General features: G+C 49.9%; 1 protein-coding gene across 7 annotated transcripts in view; it reads left to right on the plus strand.

The window, feature by feature from the left end:
- SHANK2 (SH3 and multiple ankyrin repeat domains 2) overlaps positions 1-13,065 on the plus strand; it is a 662,741-nt gene extending 649,676 nt beyond the window's left edge. For 5 of the 7 annotated variants that reach the window (XM_037998869.2, XM_073008675.1, XM_073008685.1 and 2 more), the window contains one exon: positions 9,329-13,065. In XM_037998869.2, the coding sequence (XP_037854797.1) occupies positions 9,329-9,899 (571 nt within the window). In that variant the 3' untranslated portion in view covers positions 9,900-13,065. Of the gene's footprint in view, positions 1-5,635; positions 5,717-9,328 lie in introns of all 7 variants that reach the window. The other 2 variants (XM_073008789.1, XM_073008736.1) reach the window with 2 other exon arrangements.
- The last annotated feature ends 14,778 nt before the right edge of the window (positions 13,066-27,843 follow it).

The raw sequence follows: 27,843 nt of genomic DNA on the forward strand, positions 1-27,843 counted from the left end.
GGGCCGGCTCCTGGGGTGCCACAGGGGAGTGGGACTCCAACTTGTGTGTGTCTAGGGTTTCTCTGCCCTGCATTGCTCCAGGGGGACCCTGAGTGGGGGGCTGGCTCAAAGCAGACCTCACAGGGCAGAATCCTGCTGGACTCTGAAGGACAGCAGCTGCATACCACTGCCGACCCACGCTTGGGTGCCAAGAATGGCCGCCTCCCAGCTGTCCTGTTATTTATAGCCCAGCTCTCTTACAGTAAGAACAGGAGCCCACACCTATGACACAAAGCATTCACCAAATGCCAGGCACCGCATTCCACGGCACCCCTGAGCCAGGGCCTGTAATTTTTCCCGCTGTGCAAACAAGGAACCCGAGGGCAGGGCGGTGAATCTGCTGAGCCAAGACGCGGAGCTAGACCCCCAACCCACGGAGCTGGCTCAGGGTTTGACTCCTGACCTTGTGGGAGCCAGGGACTGCCTTGGAAGGAATGACCAACTGGCAAAGTGGACACCTACAAGGCTGAGACTGCCATGGGCAGGACTGCTCTCAGGCCTCTGACTGCCCTTAGGCCAAGCTCTTTGGTCACCATGAGGCTAATAGCAGGTTTAGTCACCAGGAGGTCACCCTGTGGCTGATAACAGCAGGCTTGTCACTAGGGGTTCACTGGCACTGCCAAGCTCCCAGAGGCCATGTCTGTTCCTTCCTGCTCCCAGCCAAGGGTTACACTTTACACTCAGGGTTGGACTAGAAATAGGATGGCCTAAAGCCGGAGGACAAAGATGAAGGGCATTCGCTGTAGGCACTAAACTAGGCTCAATTCTCTCCCTCACCCTTGCTTCTTGGATCTAATAACCTCACCAGGCTGAGCACTTGGGACAAAGCCCCCATGGAGGTGCGCCAGTCATGGGACACACTGATAAGGACAAGTTGGGGGGGGGGGTTAGTCAACGACCACCAGGGGTTCCAGAATTGCCAGGGCAACAAAGCTGCCCTCCTTGCCATGAGCCACAGACCTATCTCTGGGCACGTCTCCTTTGCTGGGCATGGCCTTCACTGATGGGCCCTGGGCATTTGATCATCTGAGGATCAGAGGGAGCCTCAAGAACTCTCACCTGAGCTCACCTGCCTGGGCAACTCACCACCCCTTTTAAATGCATCTAAAAATTAAGAGCTGTGAATGGCCCTGGGCAAAATGAGGCACGAAATTGGATGAAGGGAATTCCTACTGAGGAAAAAGAAATGAGTTTTTCCAGGGAAAACTGAAAACCAGCCATGCTTTTTTGAAATAATAGATAAGCAGTGGTGTAAAAATCCCATTTCCATAGAAACAAGTTTTGATTGCCCAAGAAAGGGACCATTTTTAGAGTTGTTCCTCAAATGTTCATTCACGAAATGGGCAGAAACCTCAGCTGAACATGACCCTTTTAAAGTTCGTCTCATCCTTGGAATCTTCCATTCTTTTCACTTCTTGCAAGAATCCAGGATGGGATCAAAGGAAGCAGCCAAAGATTAAATGACTAGATCCTTGTTTTCCTTGGGTATGTGTGATTTAACTTTAGCCATGAATCTCTGCTGCTCACAGTTCTTCCCTGAAGTCAAGGATGACATGGAATTTGCAGGCGTCTTAATTACAAATACGCTGACGAAAGGAAGATGATGAAGTAATTCTCTTTAGTACATCATGTTAGAGGCGTCTCTCAGGGTGATCTGAAAACACCTTGCCAAGAATGGAGGCGTAAATTCTGAGAAAAGTGTTCCAGGACCACCTGGCCTGATTATTCCAGGAGGTAATCTCATCTTTGATCTCAAACTGGATCAAAGTGAAGGAAACTGGTTTGGGGAAGGAAGAGTGAGTGTGTCTCCGTGAAGAGTCAGTGGTCCCTCCTCCACAGAAAGCCAGGACAACAGCTGCCAGCCCAGAGGCCTGACAGTGCCACACACTGGGGGTCCCAGCACAGGAGCCTGGGGCTACAAAAACTCAGAGCCTGAAGCTCCTCAGGTGCAGGCCTGGGAGACCGACTGGACACTCAGGCTTGGAATCACGGCCCAGCCCCACCGTCTCCTGAGTTCACCAGTCAGGAGTTCACCGGGCTACTTTCTACAAGCCCAGTGCCAGGCTGAGGCTACAGAGTAATGAGGAATACACCAACAAGGATGCCTGGGCCTTCAGAATGGGGCAGCAATGCCGTCACTAATCATTCACTCCACAAAGTCAGGGATTGCCTTTATGTGCCAGGCACCATGCTGTGCCCAGGATTTATCACTGAACAAGAAAACATTCCAGATGCCCCTCCCTTTTGGGGAGCTCAAATTCTCGAGGGGAGAAGTGGACAACAAATAATAAGACAAACCCAAACTGTGACAAATGCCACAGAGGAGCCACAACATGCTACTAGGTTAGTGACACCAGTGCAGAAACGGGCTATGATGCACCAGCAGGTTACAATAACCACATACAGAAGAGAGCCATGGGACACCAGCAGGTTCTGACCACACACAAAAAGGGCTGACTATGATGCCCTAGCAGGTGACAGCGAGCATGTGCAGAAAGGGACTGACACTCTGTAAGGAAATGACATTTGAATGACCAGAAATTTAAAAAGGAGCCAGCCTTGCAGAAAACCAGGAGTGGAGCATCCCAGCACAGGACAGAGAGTACAAGGCCCTGAGGCCAGAAAGCGCCTTGCGTGCTCATGAAACCATGACCAGATGAGGAGGGCTGGGCAGGGCCAGGTCACAAGGGGCTTGCAGGCCATGGGCATGAGCTGGGTGGAGTTCCAGATACGGCTGCCTTCACAGGGCTTCAGCAAAGCCTTGGCATGACCAGACTTTGTTTCCTGAACAAAAAAAGCCCAGGCAGCCGTGTGATCAGGTGAATCCATTGGTGGCACAGGGAGGCTGCTGTGGGAGTATAGGGCCTGCACACTGGAGACAAACAGGTAGACTCAAGGGATAAGTGCCAAAGGAACCCAGGAAAACACAGCAGCTTGCCTGACTTATATGCTTTGACCCAAAACAAACTTGCTATGACCCAGGAGCTCCAGGTGTCCTTTGCCCTCCAGCTTTATTAAGAGATAATTGACACATACCAGGCGCCGACTGTAAAGCCAGATACATCTGATGTTCTTTACCATCACTTCTATGGCAGAGGTCAGCTTCACATTCACTCTGTGTATGTGGGGGCAACAGAGCAGTGAGTGTGTGCTTGTGGGGGTCCCCCATGGCTTCTGTTAGGGGGCATGGCCTATAAGAGTTCCCCAAAGTCCCCTCTAGGTCGCCAGCCCTTTGCAGTGGGGGAGGTCCAGAAGGGACCTCGAGATTGGCCTTCGCTTCCCCATGGGATGGATGGGCTTAAGGAAGATTTGTCCTGTGAAACTCCAGGTCCCAGAGGCCTCTGAGTGGTCAGGCTCCCTGGGATGTGAGCTCAGGCGAGTTTTCCTCCCGAGGCCCCTGTGCCCGCTGCCTCACGGTACCTGCCTCAACTTGCCAAGGCCTGCAGTCCCTCCTGGGATCTCTGCAGTATTATCCTGACAGCCTCTTGATTTTCAGATAATTTTAGGTTGTTAAAAAATTATCTCTGCCCAGCTGGTCCCAGAGCACAGACTGCTTCAAAACTGACTTGGCACTAGAAGCTGCCTCACGGTGTTTTCAGCACCTCGGCACTAGCAGGGTGGTGTGAGGGTTTCCAGGCCCTGATAGAAACGTGAATGTGATGTCAGTGAATGCGACTGTGGATGGCTGGGAGCACTAGTAAGGTTGTGCGTCCATCGGGGCTGGTACTTGTGGGAGTTGGGCAAGGATGAGTGGGAGTGCCTCGTCCTTGCCCGTCAACAGGTGGATCTCAAGTCAGAATCTTCTTCCCCATTTTGGACATGAGACCCCTTTGGCAAAAGCATATCACAGGGTGAATCTCTCTTCCCAAGAGCTGGGCACCTTCTTGATCCTAGCTGTGAACCTCCAGGCACGAAAACCTGGATTCCTGGTGGAACTGCCGCAGAGCCTCAGGCTGCCTGCCCTGCTCCCAGGTCTGGCTCTCGGCAAAGTCCCTTAACTTTCTGATCTGGGAAAAGGATATATTATCCATCAACACTTCAGCCAACAATTATTTATTCCACCCCTGTTCTGGGCCAGACCTCAAGGACTAAAACTAGACCACCAGGACCCCCTCATGGCACTCAGAGCTGGGGGTGAGGCGGAGGCCTGGCAGCTGCTGAGACGCACAACATAAAGCATGGCACAGGTGAGAGTGTGGGCTCCAGTCCCCACATCCAGGCCTCGGGCAAGCTAGGTAAGGACTTGGTGCCTCCAGCTCTATCTTTTCAGTGTCCTGCTTATCAGGAGGCTATAAAGATAGAATAAGAAAGAAAGCAGTTTGGAAATAAGTGCTATTTTCATGCAAGATGGGGGCTCATCACTAAAATGCAGAGGCGTGCAGTGTGCTGGAGAGAACATATGTTGACAGGCTCCAAGTCCAGCCCCAGTGCCGGCCGGGCCCAGCAGGCCCTTGACAGACGGCTCATGGGAGGGACAGAACCAGCATACCCAAGCAGCGTCACTGACCAGTCCCTGGTCCATGTTCAGCTACAGTTAAAGAACAAATTACTCTAGCTATGCCAGAGGCTGACGCAGGAGGATCAGTTGAGGAGGTTGAGGCTGCAGTGAGCTATGATTGCTGCATGACCCTGTCTTTTAAAAAAAAAAAAAAAAAAAAAGCCACATTGAATTTGTAAACAGTGAAAAAGCCACTTGCTTCTTTACTTACCGCACCCCAATTAACTTGCACTGATGAAATAACAGCACCTCTTTGAGTGTCTCAATTACCTTTTTTTTTTTTCTTAATTCTCACATTTCTACATGGATTTGATTTAAAAGGCAGGGTAGACAGTGGTGACCTGTTGGGTGTGAGTGTGTATATGTGGTGTGTTCTAAATCAGGGCAGCAGATTCCTGTGTGTTCCGACTGGGAACCCAGTGGTTGCTTAGCAACGTAACCATCTGTGCAACCAGGAAGATCCAGTGCATATCATCAATGTGATTAACCAAGAGAGTCAAGCTGCTGAGGAGGGCAGGGCGGGCAGCCCAGGGTGGCCTGCACCCTGCATCTCACACTCGCAGGCGGTTATTTTCTATAGCGATGTTGGGCAGGATATTGGCAGGCCCCAAGCACGTGACACCCCCATGATTAACGGCTGGGCTGTTATCTTGTGATGCAGACTTGAAGCAAAGCACTTGTCCTGTTGGGGTGCCCTCCCCGGCCAGGAATGTTCGTTTATCCTCCCTAAGCCTCAGGAAAGACAGTTCAGACACCTGAGGTAGGAAATTGGCAATAAGCTGCTTCTCAGTGGGTTTCAGGCAGAGGTGAACTTCACTCCAATGCCACTATTTTCTTCCTTTTTTCCTGGTTATTTTTCTTCTTTACAAGTGGTTACATTATCCCGAGCCAAAGAAGGAGAAGGCAAGCTTGTGAGTTTCCCACGCTCCCTATGAAAAGTGATGCCATATTGATGTTTCAGCTCTGGGCAGGCTGTGGCAGGCCGGAGGGACTACCACGGATGGGCTCTCAGCCACGGTCTGCCCCACTGCCTTCATTTCATCTGTCAAAAGCAGCTTTTTTTCTGTTTCTTCCTTTCTTGTTCATTAATTTTTGCAGTGTTGTCTCAAGTCATTCCATTTGTCATTTTCATTTGCTCCCATGACCGGTGTTAACAGAAGAGGGTCGTGCTGAACGGAAGTAAGTGCCACCTGCCGTGCTGCTGCGTGACCCCGTGTGTGCCACTCTCACGCTCCCGCTGCCCACCAAGGTGTTTGCAGAGCCTCCTCTTTGCTTCCTAACCACACACACAGCTGCCTGCAGAGCCTTTCCTGACAAAAGCCAAAATCAATCCCAACTACCTGGGAACAGCTGGGTATTTTCCCAGTGAGGGTGACACTGGGGCAACCCTCTGGGCCAGAGATACCCGTGGTGAATACTGCCCAGGTGTGAAGCAGGTGCTGTCACTCTGGGGCTCACTTGCCTCTGCTTCACAGGCCTGGTGAGCACCAAGGCCAGGCCCCAGCCATGCTGCCACCATGGAGCTGCCCAGAATCAGGGCTGCAGGCACAGTCACCATGCAGTCAGCTTTAGCAAAAGCACATGGAGACCAGAACTTTACCCCAGCTACCCTCCTCCCCTAGTCCTCTGTGGGCATGTGTCTTCTTATAAGATGTTTTCCCATTTTATAGGAAACATTCCCTGTGCCCCAAGGTCCTTGGCCCTAATTAACACCCTAAATCACCTTTGAATGCAGGGACTTTCAACTTACCCGTTATTTGATTTCAATCATCTTGGCTTAATTGTTTTATCAATGTAGGCAAATAAGCCTTCCCCAAAACCTGTGCTCTTGTGACTCTGGAATAGACACAGAAGAACAGGCCACAGCACCCCCAGTTTTAACTTAAGTTGGAACTGGAGCTGGTCTTTCAAACCTCTCTGAGTACCAGAGAAGGGGGGGTTGCAGGTTTCTTCGTGTATCCTATGTCCATAGGCCACCTCTCTCTTGAGAATGTAAACTGAGATACTAGAGGGTGCTGGCCCCTCTCCCCTGCTGTGAAGCCCCACTGGACTCTGATTTGATTTCAGGTTTTCTGTTTGTTTGTTTTTTGTTTTTTTGAGAAGAAGTCTCGCTCAGTCGCCCAGGCTGGAGTGCAGTGGCACGATCTCTGCTCACTGCAACCTCCACCTCCTGGGTTCAAGCAATTCTCCTGCCTCAGCCTCCCAGTAGCTGGGATTACAGGTGCCTGCCACCACACCCAGCTAATTTTTTTTTTTTTTAATTTTTAGTAGAGACAGGGTTTCACCCTATTGGCCACGCTGGTCTCAAACCCCTGACCTCCAATGATTCACCCACCTCGGCCTCCCAAAGTGCTGGGATTTGCCTGGCCTCTGATTTCTTGATTGTGAGTAACTGGGCCCAGAAACAGTGGAGGAATCCTCAGAGTCTCACCTGCCTTATGCCTGTTGGTGTGACCAGTACAACCAATGACCAGCAAGCCCCCATTGAGGGTGGGGGCAGGCTCTAGATGGGGGTGCCTGGTTTGTAACATCTCCCACTCAGGGGCACCCAGCCCTCCGGAAAATAACACGTGAACACCCTGTGGGTGGATGGGGTCCCTGGCCCAGCAGTGCCCCCACCAGCCCCTGCAAACACTTCTCATAGCAGGATGGAAGCCTCAGTCCACAGCACAGGCCCCTTTCAGATTTGCTCCTCCTTTCTCACTATGAACTACTCCACACTTTAAGCAACAGTGACTAACATCAAGCAGGGAAGTGTCCCACAGCTTAGGGGCACCTAGGTAACTGATGGGTGGTTTCACCCAAATACGCATCCACGGTGAAGAAAGAGAAAAGAAAAACCGGAGAGACAACTGCACCAGCGGCGGGGCCCATCTCTAGCTCACTCCCTTTGCTTTTAGCTCCTGGAGGGTTCTGGGCCATTAGCTTTGTGCATACCCTGGAATGAAAACCAAGGCCTAACCAAATGGCCTCTAAGGTTCAATGTCTCAGTGTCCAGGGAGTTTGTTAATTGCAGACACCTGGTCCCCATGCACAGCACTCCTGCTTCCATAGGTTTGAGACAAGCTCAGGAGTCCTCACTGCCCACCAGTGTCCCAGGTGGTTTCTATGAAGGGTTGTGGGCTCCTCTTTGGGAAGTGCTGCTCTGACTGGTCAGCCATTGAGCTCCAAAGACAGCCCCAATGCAAGTTGATGAACCGGCCCCCAGCAGATGGGCAGGGGCTTCAGTCTTGCCCTCCAGGGAGTCTCCCCACACAGCAGCATCTCTACTGTTCGCAGCTCTCCCCCTCTTGCCCATGACCCTTTCACTGAGACACTGCAGCCCACCACCATTCACGGTCATGATGTCACACCAGTGCACTCCTCATGCTCTCCAGAGCCCCTTCACCTGGGGTAACCTGCCACGTAGGAGGGAGAGGAGCCCACTTCATGCGGGAAGATGTGGAGATGGGAGAAAGGTGCACCCAAGCTGGCATTTGGCAGAGCCAGGGCTCCAGCAGACATCTCTCAAGTCCAGGTCTTGAAGAGAGAGCTGTGGTAGGATGGATCTTTCCAGAAGTAGTGGGTGAGCTGTTCATATCCAAGTGAATGGGCCCAAAAGGCAAGAGACCCACACCTCTCTTCCCCCTCCCCAGTGGCTGTGGCCTTCCTAGGGGCAATAGGATGAATGGGCTTTCAGTGTGGGGACAGCAAAATGCACCAGGGCCCAGAGTGGCAGTTGTTCTCTTGGTGTGGAGAGTGCCTGCCACGGGCCTTGTCCAAAGCCCGTGAGGGAGTGATGTGTGAAAGGCCACCTCCATGTGGGTAAGTGTGAGGACTTGGACTTCTCTGGCCCTGAGCTGGGACCTCCTGCCTGTAGGAGTCATCTGGCCACCTCCCTGGGGCCAGTAAAGGTTGGGCCCTGAGCTGGAAGGGTCGTCCTGACTTGAGCTCTGAGGGCTTTGCCTGCCTAGCCAGAGTGGCAAGGCACAGGGGACCCTCGGGGACGCCCATGGCCACTCTGGGGAACACAGGGCTCCTCACGCGTTCTGCTTTTCAGTAAGGCCTGTGTGTCCTACCAGTGAGCTAAAGAGGTTAAAAATAACACAGTGCACCCCAGCTCCTTCTGCAACAAAACTGTCCACTGGGTGGGTGCTGGACAGTGTTGCCTCAGGAAGGTGAGCACAGCCCACGCTGGCCACACAAGCCACACCCTGCTGTCTGTGTTTCTGGGTGATCTCAAACCCTGAGTGCCCTATATGGCTACAGGGGTTCCAGTCACTGAAAAGGGCCGCCTGGAAATGATCCTGCCCTGCTCTTGTCCATTTACCCAAAAAGCCAAAGGCTGCCAGGCGGCTCAGAGGGGCCTCTCCTTCAGGTGTGCGCCCTCTCACCTGCTGAAGCTGAGGCGCTGGAGATGTTACCCAGCACGTTCTATCCAGGGGACAGGACCCCACATGTCCCTGTCTCCATACCCTCTTCAAGGGACCCCTTCCAAGTGCCTCAGTGGCCACCCTCCTGAGGGCCCCCCTGGCCCTGCCCCCCAGCACAGGCAGGTCCCCCAGCTCCTCTGTCCCAGTTCGGGTGAGTGGGCTGACGTGGTGTGCTCTGGTGTCTCCACCTCTGCTCTGGCTCCTTTCTCCCCCTCCCCCACCCTGGCATGGCAAATCATTTGTTCACTGCCAGCGCATCTGCCACTAGACACTCTGGCATGGTTTGGGCATCTCCTTCGCCTTCCTTGGTGATCTGCACCCAGCTGCCCTGACTCGGTGACCTGGCTTGTGACGGTCTTCTCTGTTGTTGCTGTTTCAGAAGCCCGGAGATCATGAGCACCATCTCAGGTACACGGAGCACGACGGTCACCTTCACTGTTCGCCCCGGCACCTCCCAACCCATCACCCTGCAGAGCCGGCCCCCCGACTACGAAAGCAGGACCTCAGGAACAAGACGTGCCCCAAGCCCTGTGGTCTCGCCAACAGAGATGAACAAAGAGACCCTGCCCGCCCCCCTGTCTGCTGCCGCCGCCTCTCCTTCTCCCACTCTCTCAGATGTCTTTAGCCTTCCAAGCCAGCCCCCTTCCGGGGATCTATTTGGCTTGAACCCAGCGGGACGCAGTAGGTCGCCATCCCCCTCGATACTGCAACAGCCAATCTCAAATAAGCCTTTTACAACTAAACCTGTCCACCTGTGGACTAAACCAGACGTGGCCGATTGGCTGGAAAGTCTAAACTTGGGTGAACATAAAGAGGCCTTCATGGACAATGAGATCGACGGCAGTCACTTACCAAACCTGCAGAAGGAGGACCTCATCGATCTTGGGGTGACTCGAGTTGGGCACAGAATGAACATAGAAAGGGCTTTGAAACAGCTACTGGACAGATAAGGACGGCTGCTCTCCACCTCGCAGACTGCTCTTGTTATAAGTAGAGATGGGCTCGTGCTGAAACATCTGAATGCCAAGCGAAGTCTGTGAACATCAACCCCACTCCATGGGTTTGTCTCCTGGTACCCAAAGAAATACTGAGTTGTGTCCACAACATGGCTGGGTCTTCAGACCCCTGGCTCACCATGTGGGTGTCTTGGGCAGTTTCTATCAAACATGGGACAAGGGGAGAGAGTTTTTCTAACATGGAAAGAGATTCCCAGCCTGCCGCCCAGCATGCAGGTGGCCTCGCTTTGCTGGGTCCGAGAGGCTCCCCGTTGATTTTGCACGGGATCCTAGCTCTTGTAGGCAGACACCAGTGCACTCTAGATACCTCCTGAGACCTCCATCCTCTGCTTTCCGGGCAGCTCTCACCACCCCAGGCCCCGGCACAAGGCCTTTCCTCAGTCCTGTGGCCTCCTGGAGGACACCTGATGCTCACCTGCCCCTCTTTCTCCTGCACTTGGCTTGCAGTGAGATGCTCCCAGATGCATTTGTCCAGTGCCCTGTCATGGGCCTGAAAGGCAGAGAAACTTTTTCCTACACAGGTTATTTTCCCCATCTCCTCCTGTGGTTTGCATCCACGGCTCCTTGGCCATGAGGTTCCTGGCAGTGCTGGGAGTTTGGATGGGATCGTGCCCAGCTTTGCTTAGCTTTCTTTCTTTATTTCTGCACATCTGTTAGCATAATTCCAAGGTGGCCAAGCAGAAGTCACATGGAGTTAGTCAAAGCACAAAGTCACGATTCCACAATGGAGGGGAGACCTGGCCAAGGGAGCCAGCCAGCATGCTGCGGCCCAAGCTCCAGGTCTCCAGGACGAGCAATTGTCTGCCAGGAGCACCCATCCAGGATGGAGAATCAGGGCTTCTCTGCCTCTCAGAATTCTTTTTAATTGAAGATGTCTTGAGCTCTGCAAAGATCAGAGCAGGTGAGCATCCACTTTGACATGAAGGACAAGACGCATGGCTCACGGCAGGCACATGCAGCTGCCAGTGAGACAGCGTCTCCTCTGGGAGCTGGGCGGGCACAGCATTCTCAGTTCTGTGCCCAGCCAAGGGTGAGCATCTCTGCTGAGACAGTCCTTTTGCTCTCGGAGGCCAGGGAAGATGGTACTTAGAGGCTTTTCCCCTATCGCTCTGGGTGTCTAGGAATCCCACCAGCTTGTCTTAACAGTACAATAGCTTCTTTGAGGACCCAGTGGGTATGGATATAGACAGACCCCAGGGTTGAGAACAGAAGGTGGGCGGCAGGATCAGAGCGAAAGCAGAGGCGTAAGGAGGGGAAAGCAGGGAGGTCTCCTGGGCTGCCAGGTCAGCTTCTCTGGCAAGGCTTTCTTGAGCCCTGCCCCTTTCTTTCCCCGGAGTCCCTCCACCCCATAACAATACCTCGAATTTCCAAAAGAGGTCACCAGATGCACATGGGCCACAAAACACACAGTCAGGCTTCCAGCACATTCTCCCCCATTTGGAGGATACTCGAATGTCAGGTTTTTGGTTTTATTATGATTTCAGAACTAGCTCAGCCCATCTCTAATTATAAAACATGTTTTGTTTTTTTTTCCTTTTTTTCTTGATTAGGTCTGGAACAGCTCTAGAATGAACACATAAAATTTAGCAATTTAAAATCTCTTTCTTTACTGCAAGTTTAAATAGTTGTACAGATAGTTTATAAGCACAATATTTTAAGAAAAAAAAGTGGCTGGTCTACTAGGCAGCCTTTGTGCCACTTCAGTGCTAGAAAGTTAAAGAAAAAAAAAACTTTTGTGATTTAATAATACTATTTCTGTGGAATAATTATAAAAGTATGACCTTTTTAAATCAACCTTATTTGGATGCATCTGAACCAGCAGAGCTGTGTTATATTTTCTATCTTTGCTAGAACTTCATCATTGAAGGACAATTTCTTCAAAGTCGTTACAATTCATAATGCAGCAGTTTCTCCAAAAACAAAACACACACCACACACACACGCTTTTCCAGCCACACACCCGATTTGGAAACCAAGTTTTTGGACCTTCTGTTCCAAAACCTTTTGCAGGTCAATCTTTGTATTTGAAATGATTCAAACCAACTTGAAATCAATTGAATATTAAGGCGCTTTACTTCCGTGTGCTTTCAGTTTTTCCATGGTGAGATGAATAAGTATTACTCTAGAGAAATTTCAAGACAGGATACTATAGATGGCCTGCTGAGGCCGCCCCATATTTTAGAAAATGTAAAAATGGTGGTTTGGCCATTAATTTGTCTTCCATTTGATGATACTGCAAAATTCCGTGAGTCCATCCCTTTGGCATGGCGCTTTCCCTGGGCCTACAGTTGGTATTACCTCTGTGCTCAGTGCCAGGCAAAACACTAGCTCAAAGGAGAGTAAAGGAAACTGCTGGCAGACGATAACCAGTCGCAACTCAGTGACTTCAGTTTGCTGAACTTTGGCAGCCAGTTGGTGAGGGCCAGATGTTATTCCCTTTCTTAAAGAGACTCCAAGCCACATGCCACTAACCACAAGCAAGCTGGCTGCAAGACTAAAGAGCTGATAACATAGCTTATTTTTACACTGTCTTATTATAGAGAAGTAATAGACCTATCAGAACCTGCACTGACCAACAAATAAACACATGTTGCCAAGATGAATCGGTCTCTATCTCTATTTGCTTATTTTGGTACTGAAAGCAATAGTTCCTCATTCAAATCACCACCCACTGTTCTCCCCCTTTGGGACATGTTAGGACCAGGCCCTATTCCATGCCCCTCTTTAATGGTGGAACAAATGTTAAACTGCTCATCTAAAGATCATGTTGATATTATTCCAGGTTTTAAGATCAACTTTTGTTACATACTGTAATTTAAATAAACTGCATTTACATGCTTAGTTTCTGTAATATTGTGTATACAAAACCCAAATCTCTCAAAATGTAAATTATGTATACCTGCCAAGATACCTTTTCTAGGGTGTCTGTGCACATTTTAAGTTAATTCACATAATATAAAAATTACTCAATGTGACTGTTGATTTGCTGAACTTTACATATCACAAAGTGAATTATTTGTGATACTTTAGTTAATAAAATGATAAATTTTTTTCTCAGTTATTGAACAAGCAAGCATTATCCAGTTGATCTGGCAATGACTTTTTGTGTGTGGGCCACAATATTGATTTTCCCATTAACAATTTTTTTTTGTTTTTTAAATACTAATACGTTTCACACTATAGTTTGTGTAACAACACGTGTTCGCATTATCTATGTTGCTGTTACTTTTGTGCTTTTATTCTTTTTAGACTTTATAAAAAAAAAAAAAAAAGCTCCTGTAATTTGCACTTTCTCCCAATCCTTAAATCTCTTGTATGGCAACCAAAATTACTGTAAAAAAATAAATATACTATTGCACTAAGGTTGTGGTTCTGATTGCAAACAGTGAACACTGTCTGAATTAAACAAAAAGCTGCCTGACTTGCAATCTAATGTAGGTTATCTCAAGCATTGTGGCCAGCTCTGCCTCTCTAAAACTGACCAGAAAAATCTCTCTCATCGAGCAAATAGGCTCCTGTCACTGAGCTAATTTGCCTTGGTTCCATTTCCTTAAATTATTCTCAATTTATCAGTGGATACATGTATGTTATTTCAGAATTATGCAAAACGTCAAAATCTGCTTCTGTGACCGCTGCTATAGGCATGGAGCTGAGGCTCGGCTTTTCCTTTTGTTCTGGGTGGAAGCGGTGGTGCCGTGGAGGGTCAGCCAGATCTGGACCCTTCCCTCAGGGTCCAGTCTCCCCACACCCCAGCAGGGTGTCTTCTAGCCATAAGGCCAAGGGAGTGGCAGAACTGGGCCGCCTCTCTGGTTGACAAGCAAGCCACATGCTAAGGCTTGGAGCAAGAGAGAATTTGTGTCTATTGGCAAAGAACTAAGCCAGGAAGACATGGGCCATCCCTCCGCTTTAGGGAAGCATATTTTAAACCTAAACGTTGAACTTCTTCTCTGGCCTCACCAGTGAAAACTTGTTTGTTGTCTTTAGTTCCTAAAGTTTCTTCTACTTTGGCATATTCCCCAGTTGAGCAGCAGCCACTATGCTTCCATGTTCAGGAAAAATTCCAGTCCTCATATCTCCTGTAGTTCACCCTCCAGCTCTCCCGCTTCACCATCCAATAGTTTCTCCCAAACCTTGGCACCCCCCTAGACTTTGCTTCCAATGGTTTCTTCCAGACCACTTTTCCTAGATGAATATATTCGTTTACCTTACTAGGAAAATTATTGGAAGATTTTTTTCTTTTACTTGAAATTGGAGGCATTTTAAGAACTGATGAACTGGAATGTGTTTCTGTATTTGTAGACATCCATGTACCCATGCAAGTAGGTGAACATTCCACAGTGGCTGGGTGACCACAGCAGCTGCATGCAGACAGGACTGCCCATGCTTTGTGGGGAACCAGAGAATCTCCAGACTTGTTTCTCAGACTTCCGCAGATCTGATCACTTTGATTTCTAATCCATGCTGTATTGGTGATTTTGTTTATCGTTCCTGTAACTTGTTCTACATTCCACAGTCTTTACCGTTTTATGTTCAAAATTACAACAATCCCTGTCCATTGATTCCACACTAGAACTCTTTGTTCATGGCAATTTTGAAACTTTAATACGAGCCTTCAAATAAACACAGAAAAGAAAAAAAAGGAAAAAAAAATTAAGTGTGTGCCTTGGGTGTTTTGAACCTGATCTGCATAAAACCATATTGTATTCAAATGCTGTATCTTTCATGAAAGGATAAATATATCTTCAATGTATTAATGTAGCTGATAAAATAGTTATAGTGCCTTGTTTTCTGAACTGAGAAGCCCATATCAATGCACAACGTAAAGAAAGGACGGTTCGAGCTATGAAATGTTGAGGACACCTACACGTGATTCTGGAGCCTTTCTCATCATAAGACTGTGGAAAATACACAGTCGTTTAAGTTAAAAAATAAAAAGTAAATTGAAATAAGATTGTGTTATCAATTAATTTTCCATTAAAAGTGCTCTCTACTGTATCATTTTCAGCATTTTCATTTAATTAAAATACAAAATGTGTTTGAGGATTTTCACGGAAAGGAGAAAAGACATTTTAACCACAGGAGCCCTGGGCTCTCTGACCTCCTCCCCTTGTGCTGTGCCGCCCTCCGGTGGTACTCATTGGTAATGCTTAACGAAGCCATCAATATCAATCATTTTGACGTTTTGTTATAAATATACACAAATTCATTTTTAGTGATTGAGGCCACTCATTGCAGGAAAACTTTCCATTTTTCACAAGTGAAAGTGGCAACATGTGTGTTTTTCTTTTGACAAAAAAAAAACGACGTGAGAAGTACATCAGCGTAATTCTTGTCTCAATGCTGTCATGCTCCATTTGCTTTAAGTGCGAAGCTTCCCTGAGCTGCCTTTCTGGAGGATGAGCCTGGGGTGTAGTGAGCATATCAGGGCTGCCATCTGCCTGCGGGACCAGAATAGCCACAGCAATAGTGAGCATTTGTGGGACTCCGGACAGATGGGAGTGGCAGCAGCCCCATCTTCTCGGGGGCACCCCGCAAACAGGCCACAGAGGTTCTGGAGGCAGAGCACTGCCACGTGCTGTCCTGCCACACGCATCTCTCAAGGGAGTGAGGAGCTACTCAGATCCAGAACTCCCCACTGTGCCTGCTGAGCTCACAGACTATTAATCAGTGTGTCTATTTACCAGCCAGAAGAGTCCACTGGAATCCAGATTGTGTAGTTTCAGGCAACAATGCAGCCAATAATCCAAGAACCTGCACGGTGCTCAGGGAGAGGTGGCCAAGGCTTCTTGGTCACCCTGCTCCACATGTGCTGCTACTTCTGCTCCAAGTGTGAAGAATGTGTCTGACAGCCAGAGGAGGGGCCCTGGCACTGCCCACAGCCACTGGGTAAGACCTGGCAGCCAGGCCCTAGGCCCCCGTGAGGTGGGGACCATGGAAATGGCCCAGTTCACAGGACTGAGTGTGGAGACCCCTCACTAGCTACCTGCATCTGGGGGCCGGCCCCTCTGGCGTGGTGCTCCTGGAAGGCAAGCCATCCTGCCATGGCCCACCTGTGGTCATCTCTGCCCAAGATGACTGCAAAAACATAATTAAGCGTGTTCTCCAAACCCCAGAACCCAGGGAGTGGGAAGAACACGTAGCCCTTGAAGCCCCGCAGAGGTGGCCACAAGCACAAGCATTCTGTGTGTGTACCCAAGAGGCAGCACTGGTTGGAAACAGCACTCAGTCTACCTAGTGCTATCTGGGACGGGCACCGTTCAGAGCACTGCACCCACCACGTGGATAACAGCCCTGTGAGGTAGCAACTAAAGTCCTATTTCCCAGATGAGGAAACTAAGTCTTGCCAAGGTCCACAGCAAGTGGAGAAGCAGAGGTTGCTGTGCAGCTTCCCAAGTCTATCTACAGGCGAGAGAACCCAGCCCGGGGCCTTGGGAACCATGCTGGCTCAGAATCTGCTCCACGCACAGGGTGCTTCCTCTCCCTGCCCCGTCTGACGTCGTGTGTGCAGGGCCAAGAATTCAGGAGGTGGGGCAAGGCGGGAGTCCCTACCCACTGAATCACATCAGGGCTGTGGAAAACTAAGACTGAATTCCGTGGCCATCTGGTTACCTTAATTCACTCCACTGGGATCAGGAGAACCAAGACCTAGAAACCCCTGTTTTTCAGAGAAAGGACCCAACGTTTGTAAAGTCCCCTTTGCTTAGAGGGCATGTGACACATGGATCTGCTTTAATTCCCACAAGAATCCTATGAGGTTAAGTATCACCAAGGTGACTATCTCCTTTTCTCATGAGGACACTGAGGCTTGGAGAACCAGTTGCCACTGCCCATGGCCTCCAGGAAGCTACACAAGTTATCCCCAGCCTGTGAGACCTCACCGTGGGAGCAGAGTTGCCTGAGGCCAGTCCTTCCCAAGTCCTCCGTGAAGCCTTCCTCCTGTGGCTGTGAACCGTCCAGAACCCTCCCAACACGCACCTCTGCGGCCTCAGCCAGCCATGGTACATTTCTATTGCTTGCAACCACCATATGACAGAGCTCCTAGCCCACCACAATGACGACGTGTTTTCTCCCACAGCCCACAGCCCTCTCTGCCAGTCAGAACTGGGGCAGCCCCTTCCTCTTCCTCTACTGTCACCCCCATTGGTAGAGGAGAAAGGCCCAGCTAATGAAGGATGAGATAGAGGGTCTTATGGCTACCAAGTGAGCCTGGAAACGGCTTGCCAGCCCCATGCAGCTGTGAAGTCCCACTTAATGCCAAGGGCATGGCCAGCTGCCCTCCTGGCCTTGGAGCCACCTGGGAGAGCTAAGAAAAGCTCCATCTTCACAAGTGGGAACTTATACAAGGTGACTACAAAGGCCCCGATAGAGACATCGAGGCCCCAGGGAAAGCCACACAGCCCGAGATCTTTAACACCCAGTATGCTTGCTGGGAAATACCAGCCGCCCTCGCCGACAGGCACGGGACCAGCTTTCCCTGGCAGGCCCCCGGAGGGCTAAGCGGAGAGTGCGGTGGGAAGGAAGGAAACCACAAAAAGAGAGGTCTAGAAATAGCAGGAAACACAAGCCACCTATGCATTCACAGCAGCAACACAGACACAGCCACACTGACCTCAGTTCTGCCACTCTGCCCACCAGGTCCAGAGCCATCTGGCCCCACCTACTCTCCTCTTCGGGCTTCCTCCCTGCTCCCCTGGCTCCAGCCACACTGCCACCTCATCATTGCCTCCCTGTGGGGTCCCCGTACCTACATGGCTTCCCAGATCACCTGATTTAGAACGGGACTCACTGCAATCAACCCCTCCCACATCCCCACGGCACTTACTGCCACCTTCGCTGGCTTATTGCTTTACTTACTTGCTCACTGATTAGTGCCCATCGCCGTGCCCCGCCCCGCCCCGCCCCGCCCCACCCCACCCCACCCACACATGCCTCTGGAAGACAATCTCCGTTGCGGAGGCATGGCCTGTTTCATGCACTGCTGTAGCCCTGGCTCAGGCAATGTCTGCAGGGACAGCCCCTCCTAGAGGCCCCCTCACAGCCTCAGCCCACTGCAGCTGTGCCCATGCTGCAGCCACTCCCACTCCTACAGCTTCCATCTGGTCCTCAGACACCTGGTAAGGAAGAGGGGCTTCCCCAAGGGCTCGGAGACTCCTCCCGAGCACGGCCTGCCCCTCCACGGGCCCTCCTAGTCCCCTGCCTGGAAAATGCCTGGGAGTTCTCCATCTGCCCTGCTCCCCCAAGCCACCAGACCCACGGACTTCGCCCGTCCTGTCCCAGGGTGCGGAAAGGAACACTTCGCTGGTCCTCTCGGCGGCCGCAGCAGAAGCGGACTGTGTCCTGGGCAGACGCTTGGGCTGAAACCCCCAAACCCCACGAGTCTGTTTTCCGGCACACAGGGCTGGGCTCCACAGGGGAACGATGTCTGTGCAGCCCGGCCCCGTTTCAGTGAGTGCAAAGTCCCGCAGCTCCTCGAGGTACCAAGGGGATGCTGGGAGGGTGCGGGACTCCTGTGCACCGAGACCCACAGTGGAAGGGCTGGGAGTGCAGCCATTCTCCCCAGATCAGGTGTTTGGGGTCGCGTACCCCAATCCCCAGCTTCCGGAAGGAGACGGTGTCTGCCCTGGGCTCACCTGAGCGTAGCTTCACAGACCGCAAAAGCACAAAGATTCCAGCCTTGGCCGGACTCCAGCCGGGCGCCTCAGAGCCCTCACCTGGACCAGGCTTAACCTCGGCCTATGGAAACCACAGCCTCTCAAACCCCACGACTCCGCCCGCCCCTCCCGTTATTAAAAGACTTCGGCCAACACCAATGGCTCAAGGCCGCCGCCCCGGGAGGTCCCGAGCCCCTCAAAGGCCCAACCCGAGGAAGGGCAGGGCTGCCGGGGAACTGCCGGCACCTCAGTGATTCTGGCGTCGTGCACCTGGCGTCTCGCTCCAGGACCCGAGATCCGCCATAGGGAGGGTTTGCAGAACTCAAACCGCCACACCTGCCAGCGCGTCCACGCCCACGGGGCACGCTCCCCTTGTGCCCCTACTCACCCTCATTCTCCTCTCAATACGCGACGGGCGCCTCGGCGCAGGCAGCTGAGCTCAGGTGGCGCCGGGCTTGCTCCCGCGTGCGAAGCCGTCCTCACGCCGCAGCGGCGCGGCCTTCGCCCTCCTCGTGGGCCCGCAGCCCCCGGCTCCCAGGCCAGGGATATGGGTGAGGAGGGCGAGGGCCACAGGACGGGGCGCAGATTGGTCACTGGGGGCCCCCGCTCTGGGAGGGGCCAAAGCCAGGGCCACCTTCCCCCCAACAACCCCTTCGCCACCTCAGCCAGGTCCCGGCCAGGGTGCAGCCGCCCGCGGCCGCCATCCCACCTTCCAGGCCTGGCCTGCACTCAACTCCCGCCTTTGAAAAAGGCGCGCAGAGGGCTCTGGGCCCAATGGTCACATGCTTCACATTGACCAATCACTGACAAAGAATGGGGAGCCATGATTGGCTGAGCTGGAGTAGGCGGGGCATCTATCAGCCAATCCCTGGGACCAGGAGGCGGGGCCACAGACGAGGCAGGTGCCCTGGGAGGGAGCCCGGATACTGATGTCCTCTTAGATGCCTGCATCCTCTTGAGGGAGCAGTGAGAAGTCCCTCCTTCCGTGTGGGGGTGCACATGTTTGAGGTTTGTTTTTTTAAGAGTTACCACTTTGAATTTCAAAGCCATGTAACCACATTAGGCACACACTGGAAAATGGGGAATTGCCACAGCCTTACCACCAGGCTGAGTTCGCATCCAGGCTCCCAAGTCACCTCCAATCCTAACACCCACCTTCTCCCTGCGTTGAATCATGATGCCCCCACACCTCCACTCCTGCTTCTCTGGCTTCCCGTTAGCCCCCGAACTTTGCTTGCCTGGCCGTCAGTCCCCAGACCTTCATGGAAATGGTGGTGTGAGATCCCATTGAGTGGTATGGTGTGATTCCTTGACAATGCCCTTTTAGTTGGCATTCGGGATAACGTCCACTTTTTGCTATTACAGTATCATCTTACATCCAGTCCTCTGAAGGTGTGGTGTTCACATCACTATGGTGCTTCTGCATACGCTTCAACCCACAAGGCAGACCCTGGGCGGGGTCTGTGCAGAGCGGTAGGACAGATATAAAAAAGACATGTATTGAAACAGAGTCTGGGCTCCAGCCTCAAAGAACTCTTGTCCTCATCCAAGTTCTGGAACTTGTTAGCTATGTGACCAGGGCATCTTAACAAAGACATGAACATTTTCACTCTGACCCCTGGAAGTAGATCAAACAATGGAAGTAAACAGTTGTGTCTGTTGATACCATGTTTGGCTGCAAATAACAGAAACTTCAATTAAAAGCAATTTAAACAAATAGTGGTTTATTCTTTTCATATTACACAAAATTGTAAGCTCCAGAAGGGCCTGGATTTGTCAGTCTTGTTCACTGCCCTAGTGCCTAGAATAGGATGTTCTTAGTAAGTATGTGCTGGAGAAGAGGTGGGTGGTTCCCGGCTTTGGTCTGACAGCTCAACAGTGTCAAGTCTCAGATTTCTTCAAACTTACCACCTCACAGCACCTAAAGGCTGCTGCCACTCCACACACCACATTCTCTTCAAAGATAGGAAGAAGGGACAAGACTATGACAGCTGAGTCTGTCTCTTTTAACAGAAAAGTCAATGCTTTCCCAGAAATGTCTACCGACACATCAGTCACAATGGTGTCTGCAGCAAACTAGAAGCAAGGCAGACTGGCAGAGCAAGTGGTTAGCTTGGCACTGTGCTGCCAGGAACAAAATGGGGTGGGTGGGGTGGAGGACAAAATGTTAACAAAGCAGAAGGGGAATGGAGAATGGGTGGGCACGTGGCAGATGCTAGCAAGAATGTGTTCAGGTGGAGTGTCCTCACTGAGCATGTTTAAGTGTACAGTTCATTGGCATTAGATAAATTCAATGTTGTACAGTCATCACCACTACCTAGTTCCTAAACAGATTTCCTAAACAGAAATCCCATACTCAATGAGCAGGCCCTCCATGTTCCCAGCACCCCATCCCCAGCTGTGGGCAACCATAAATCCACTTAACATCACTATGGATTTGCCTATTCTGAGCATTTCGTATAAATAGAATCAGGAAATATTTGTCCTTGTGTAACTGGGTTATTTTACTTACTGTAAAATGTTTCAAGATTCATCCAAGTTGTGGCAGGTATCAGAACTCTGCTGTTTATTATGGCTGAATATTATTTCACTATGTGAATAGATCATATTTTGTTTATTTACTTGTCAGTTGATGAATACTTGGGTTTTTTCTACCTTTTGGCTATCGTAGATAGGGCTGCTGTGAACATTTGTGCGCGAGTTTTTGAACACCTATTTTCAATTTTGAGGGGGCGTATACTGAAAAGTAGAACTGCTGGGTCCTGTCGTATTTCAATGTTGAACTTGTTGAGGATCTGCCAAGCTGTTTTCTGCAATGGCGGCACCATTTGACATGCCCCCTGGAGTGCATGGGGGCTCCCATTTCTGTCTGCCGCACCTCTCCGGGGGAGTTATGTTTGAGCTGGGGAGGGGCCAAGCCCCAACCATCTCACTCCTGTGTGCAACACAGGCACTGAGGATGGATTTGAGAGTCAGAGACTCTGTCTCTCCCACATGCACCAGGCACTGCTGGCGAGGCCAGGTCTGCATCCCTGCACTCCACTTCCCTGAGCACAGCAGGGGGCATTTGTGAAAAGGCAGATGCCCAGGCCTCCCCTGGGAACTCAGATTCAGTAGGAAACCTGGGAATCTGTTTTCAACAGCCTCCCAGGGGAGTCTGATGGGAAGTTGGAGAAACTGCTCCACATAACCCCATCCTCAGTTGACTGGGGCAAGGGTTGGGTGACAGACACCAATGCTACAGCCACAGGCCCTCAGAGTGCAGGATGCATGGAGATTTTAGTGGCAGGGCACCTTGTATACCTACTGTCTGTGCAGTCCCCTGTGGCTCCATCAGCCCCTGGTTTACAGTGAAGGAGGCTCTAAGGCAGAGGTTCTCAGGGTGTGGTCCCTGTTCTGGCTGCAGCAGATCAGATCACTTGGGAACTGGTTAGAAATGCAAGTTCCCCTGACCCCCAACACACACACACACGCACATGTGCAATCAGAAACTCTGGGCGCAGCCCAGTGAGCTGTGTGTTAGCAGGCCCTCCAGATGATCCCATGCCTGTTTAAGTCTGAGCACATAAAAACCTTCATTCCTGCAGTATAAACCTCCCCCAAACCTCCAGCCGTGGGACATTAGGGGACACGGTGGGACCACTGAAACCACTGTGGTGTCCCATATGGCCATGCAGCACTGGGCACCACCCCACAGTCCCAGAGGCAGTGACCACCTCATGAGGAAGGGGCCGCACAACAGCACTGCCCAAGCTCTGCCTGTGGACACCTGTGCAGCCGCTCATCTGGCCACCAAGCACACCAGAGAGAGCACACTGTGGCCTCCAATGCTGAGGAGCCAGTGGATGGGCCCAGGGTACCCCTCCCACTGAGCTCCACTGTCCAGGGCAGGAAGAACCTCAGCTGGGAACCAGCCATCTGCGTTCCAAGACTGCATCAACCACTGACCAAGGAAGCAAGGATCGTGTCTGTGCCTCTGCCTTATCATCTGAAAGGCGCTGACAGTCGCTGGAACCCCAGGGCCTTTGTGGGGGCAAATGAGGTCCTGGGTAGGAAATTACCTGGCAAAGCAAAAGGAAATATATGATTAGAGGCTGAATTATTTTGTTTTTTCTCTTTTCTTTTCTTTTCTTTTCTTTTCTTTTTTTTTTTTTTTTTTTTTGAGAGGAAGTCTCGCTCCATTGTCCAGGCTGGAGTGCAGTGGCACGATCTCGGCTCACTGCAACCTCTGCCTCCCAGGTTCAAGCAATTCTCCTGTCTCAGCCTCCCAAGTAGCTGGGACTACAGGTGCCTGCCACCACACCTAGCTAATTTTTGTATTTTTAGTAGAGATGGGGCTTCACCTTGTTGGTCAGACTGATCTCGAACTCCTGACCTCAGGTGATCCACCCACCTTGGCCTCCCAAAGTGCTGGGATTACAGGTGTGAGCCACTGCGCCCGGCCTGTTTTGTTTTTCCCGAAGAGACAGGGTCTCACTATGTTGCCCAGGCTGGCCACAACCACCTGGGCTCAAGTGATCCTCGTGCCTCAGCCTTCCAAGTAAGTGAGACTATAGGCATTTGCCACCACGCCCGGCTAGTTCAGATTATTTTTAATTAATAAGTAATAATACATGTGGTACAAAATTCAAAAGGCAGCAGGAAAAAGCATGTATCCCCTCTGAATCAGCTCCCCAGCCCCCTGGACCCTTCCCCAAAGTTTGGGCCTACTAAGAATCCCTTACAATGGTTTCCAGGGCTGGTGCTGACATCTACAAGCATAGAGGTAGGAATCATTTAAAAAACCCAAACAGAGCTCATTCTATGCATTTCTCTGCAGTAGTCTTGTCCTTTTTAAAATTATTATGAAATGTATTAGGCATACCAAAAGGATGGAGAATAACAAACAGCCATGCCCACCACCCAGCTTCAGACATCAAACATTACAGGTGCAATACAAGTCCTTCATACCATCCAGATTCCACCCTCTTTCCTCCCACCGTAGAAGTAACCACTGCCCTGAACTTGGCATTCATCATTTCTGTGCCTGTTTTTATTCGTTTATTGCATATGTATGCTTCTATAAACAATATGTAGTATTATTGTGCTCATTTTAAAACCTTATATTAATGGCCTCTAGCTCATGCATAATAAATTAGCAATCCTTATGAAGAGAACCAAGCCCAGCACATAGTCATCACTCAATTAAATGTTGGCCACAATTATCACTGATATTATAGCTATTGGCAATCACGAATCCTTCTGCAGCTGGCTTATTTTGTTTAATAGTATTTTGAGATCCATCCAAGATGACAGATGTAGTCTAAATCATTTATATTCACAGTTGAGTAGTATTTTATTCTGTGAATATATCAAAATTATTTAGCTATTCATCTGTCAATGGATTTTCAGATTATTTCCAATTTTTCACTATTAAAAACAATGCTATTTTGAGGGGGAGGGATGGCTAGGTGGAGCACAGAGGATTTTTAGGGCAGTGAAACTATCTTGCATGATACGTGTCATTATTCATTTGTCCAAACCCATAGAACGCACACCACCAACAGTGCACCTTAACATAAACTATGGGCAGGTGGGTGATGGCGATGTTTCCACGTAGGTTCATTGATTGTAAGAAATGGACCACTCTGGTGGGGAACGTTGACATTGGAGAGGCTGCTGTGTGCCGGGCCAGGAATATATGGGATATCTATGTACCTTCTACTCAGGTTTACTGTGAACTTAAAACTGCTAAAAAAAAAAAATTAGTCTTGGCCAGCGCAGTGGCTCATGCCTGTAATCCCAGCATCTTGGGAAGCCAAGACAGGAGGATCACTTGAGGTAAGGAGTTTGAGACCAGCCTGGCCAACATGACAAAACTCTGTCTCTACTAAAAATACAAAAATTAGCTGGGCATGGTGGCGCACGGCTGTAGTCCCAGCTACTTAGGAGTCTGAGGCAAGAGGATTGCTTGAACCTGGGAGGCGGAGCTTGCAGTGAACCAAGATCCTGCCACTGCCCTCCAGCCTGGGTGACAGAGCGAGACTCTGCCTCAAAAAAAAAAAAAAAAAAAAAAACTCTAATAAAAATTTGAAAACATTTATTTTCTACATTATGCTAAATGAAAGAATCCAGTCACAAACAAACACATATTATATGATTCCATTTACATGAAATATCCAGAACAAGCAAATCCACAGAGACAGAAAGTAGACGAGTGGTCGCCAGGAGTTTGGGTGGCGAGAGGAGGATGGGAGGGACTGCTAATGGGCAGGGGATTTCCTCAGGGGTGATGAAAATTTTCTGGAATTAAATAGTGATGATATTTCCATAATTCTGTCAGTACGCTAAAAACCATTGGATTGTACAATGTAAATAGGTAAATTATATGGTATGCAAATTATCTCAAAAAATAAATCTATTTTTTGAGAAAAAGAAAACCAAAATCAATGCTTTTCTAAATGTAATGTGGGATCCTAGATTGGATCCTGAAACAGAAAAGGACATTCATGGAAAAATTGATGAAACCCAAATAAAATCTGTCGTTTAATTAATAACATTCTACCAATGTTCATTTCTTGGTTTTCATAAATGTATCACAATTAAGATGTTAACTATAGGAGAAAACTGAGCAGGGTAGTATACAATAATTCTCTGTATCGGATTTGCAACTTCTCTGTAAATCTGAAATGATTCCAAAATTAAAAATGTATTTTAAAAGCAAATGCTGTGATGAGCGCCCACGTGCACAGCTAGCAGGGCAACTCTCAGGTGCTTGAACAGGAGTGGAACTGCTGAGTCATCTCCGACTCTGTGGAAATTACTGAACTGTTCCCTGCAGGGCCTGTGCCTTTGTTAGTCAACGGTGTAGCCTGGCGATGGTTCCCAGGCATCATTGTTCTTTATAGGCTGTCCAGTTCCTTTGTGCAGATGTTCATTAGCGTATGGAACCAGCCCCTGTGGATTGGCAGCTAAGTTGTCTCCTTTATGAACGTGCTCCTGTAGCGAAGATAAATCCTTAGAAGCCGAACTGTGAGCTGAAGGACATGTTTAATGGGTGCCCGCCCACCCCTACCCCCCCAGATGATATCAGGGCACACATATCAGCATGGCAACATTTTCCATGCACAAACCCATGCCCATTTTTTGCTGGATCCAAATAAGAAATGCAAACATCTCTGATAGTTACCGTTGCTGCCGAAGGAGTGAAGGACACACCATCCCCCAGTATGCCAGATTAGTATATTGATTATGTGAAAGGAAAAGAAAAATTCAGGACCCCAATCCACTCTGCCCAAAGGAAAGAACTAAACTGAGAGCTGAGTCGTGCAAGAAGCTGCTTTTCCTTTTGTTCCCAAGCAGAGAGTGATGGATAAAAGGCGAAACATCGCTCTGTGTTCACTGGACCTTGTGTAAAGAATACGTAACTGACGATTCCCCGACTGCCCCTTTTCTCTTGCATCATGGGAATTCCACAGTGTGGCCATGCCCTCCCTCCTTCCCCTCCAGCCTGCTTTTCCCTTTAAATACTGAAGCCCTCAAAACTACCTTTGGAGAAAGGCACAGGCCTGTCTCCTGGGCACGCATCCTTAACCTTGGCAAAATCAACTTCTAAATGGATTGAGACCTGTCTCAGACACTTTTTGGTTTACAATTATTTCATGTTGAAAACTGGAGGAACTGAAAACTGGAGAAATGATGCCTGGGAACCATCACCAGTAGTTTCAGAAAGGGTGAGGTGACCTGTCACTTCCTGCATGCTGGGAGCCATAAGGATGCCTCTGGGAGGGGTCCCCTCTCCCAACCAGGGCAAGAAAGCAGCCCTTATCACCAAGACTGGACATCAGGGGCTGCAATGGGCCTGAATAAACATAGATAACGCAGTCGCCCTCATCTTCCACCTGCTTTACACGCCCCCATACGTCTCCAAGTGACTCCCCGAGAAAACTGATTGCTCCAGCCAGATTTTCTTTGACCTATCGTTTCTTCTCAAATTTATCACTCTTTGCCAAAAAAACATAAAAGCATCTTTGTATTCTTGGGTGGGTCTGAAAAGAAAAAGAAAGAAAGAAAAAGGAGGCTGGGCACAGTGGCTCAGGCCTGTAATACCAGCACTTTCGGAGGCCAAGGCGGGTGGAACACCTGAGGTCAGGAGTTCGAGACCAGCCTCGCCAACATGGCGAATCCCCGTCTCCACTACAAAAACACACAAAAAAGTAGGCCGGGCGCAGTGGCTCAAGCCTATAATCCCAGCACTTTGGGAGGCCGAGACGGGCGAATCACGAGGTCAAGAGATCAAGACCATCCTGGGTAACACAGTGAAACCCCGTCTCTACTGAAAAATATAAAAAACTAGCCAGGCGAGGTGGTGGGTGCCTGTAGTCCCAGCTACTTGGGAGGCTGAGGCAGGAGAATGGCATAAACCCGGGAGGCGGAGCTTGCAGTGAGCTGAGATCCGGTCACTGCACTCCAGCCTGTGTGAAAAAGCGAGACTCCGTCTCAAAAAAAAAAAAAAAAAAAAGTTAGCCGGGTGTGGTGGCACACACCTGTAATCCCAGCTACTCAGGAGGCTGAGGCAAGAGAATCACTTGAACCTGGGAGGCAGAGGTTGCAGGGAGCCAAGATCACACCACTGCACTCCAGCCTGGGTGATAGAGTGAGATTCTGTCTCAAAAATAAATAAAAATAAAAATAAAATAAAAATAAAAATAAAATAAAATAAAATAGTAAAAGCATCTCGCTTGGGTTACATCTCCAGACTTCCCTCCTTTGTAAAGATCCCCACTAGCATGCAAAACTCAAAACTCATAAAGCGTGTGTGCTTTTCTCCTGCTCATCTGCCTGGTGTTGATTTAGTTTCTAGAGCTGGCTGAAGAGCCCACGAACAGCTAAAGCGGGGCAGGAGGTGATCTCTGGCTCCCCTACAATGCTTTCTAAACTATGCCAAAAAGTAGTAGCCTAAGACAGTCCTAAATGTGTATTATTTTCTGCTGTTTCTGAGGGTCAGGAAGTGGGGAGAAGCTTACCTGGGTGGTTTCGGCTTATGGTCTCATGAGGTTTCAGCTGAGATGAAAAACAGAAAGTCATGATTCATGAGAGTGAGCCTGGCTGACTTTCTCGTGACAAAGGACATGGAGGGGATGGAAGAGATTGCTGGGGATGGAAGATTTGTTTCCAAAGCGGCTTGCTCACCAGGATACTGGCAGGGGGCCTCAGTTCCTCTCCACACTGACCTCTCCATACGGCTG

This window comes from Chlorocebus sabaeus, chromosome 1 (genome assembly GCF_047675955.1).
Source record: "Chlorocebus sabaeus isolate Y175 chromosome 1, mChlSab1.0.hap1, whole genome shotgun sequence".
NCBI classification, from domain to species: domain Eukaryota; kingdom Metazoa; phylum Chordata; class Mammalia; order Primates; family Cercopithecidae; genus Chlorocebus; species Chlorocebus sabaeus.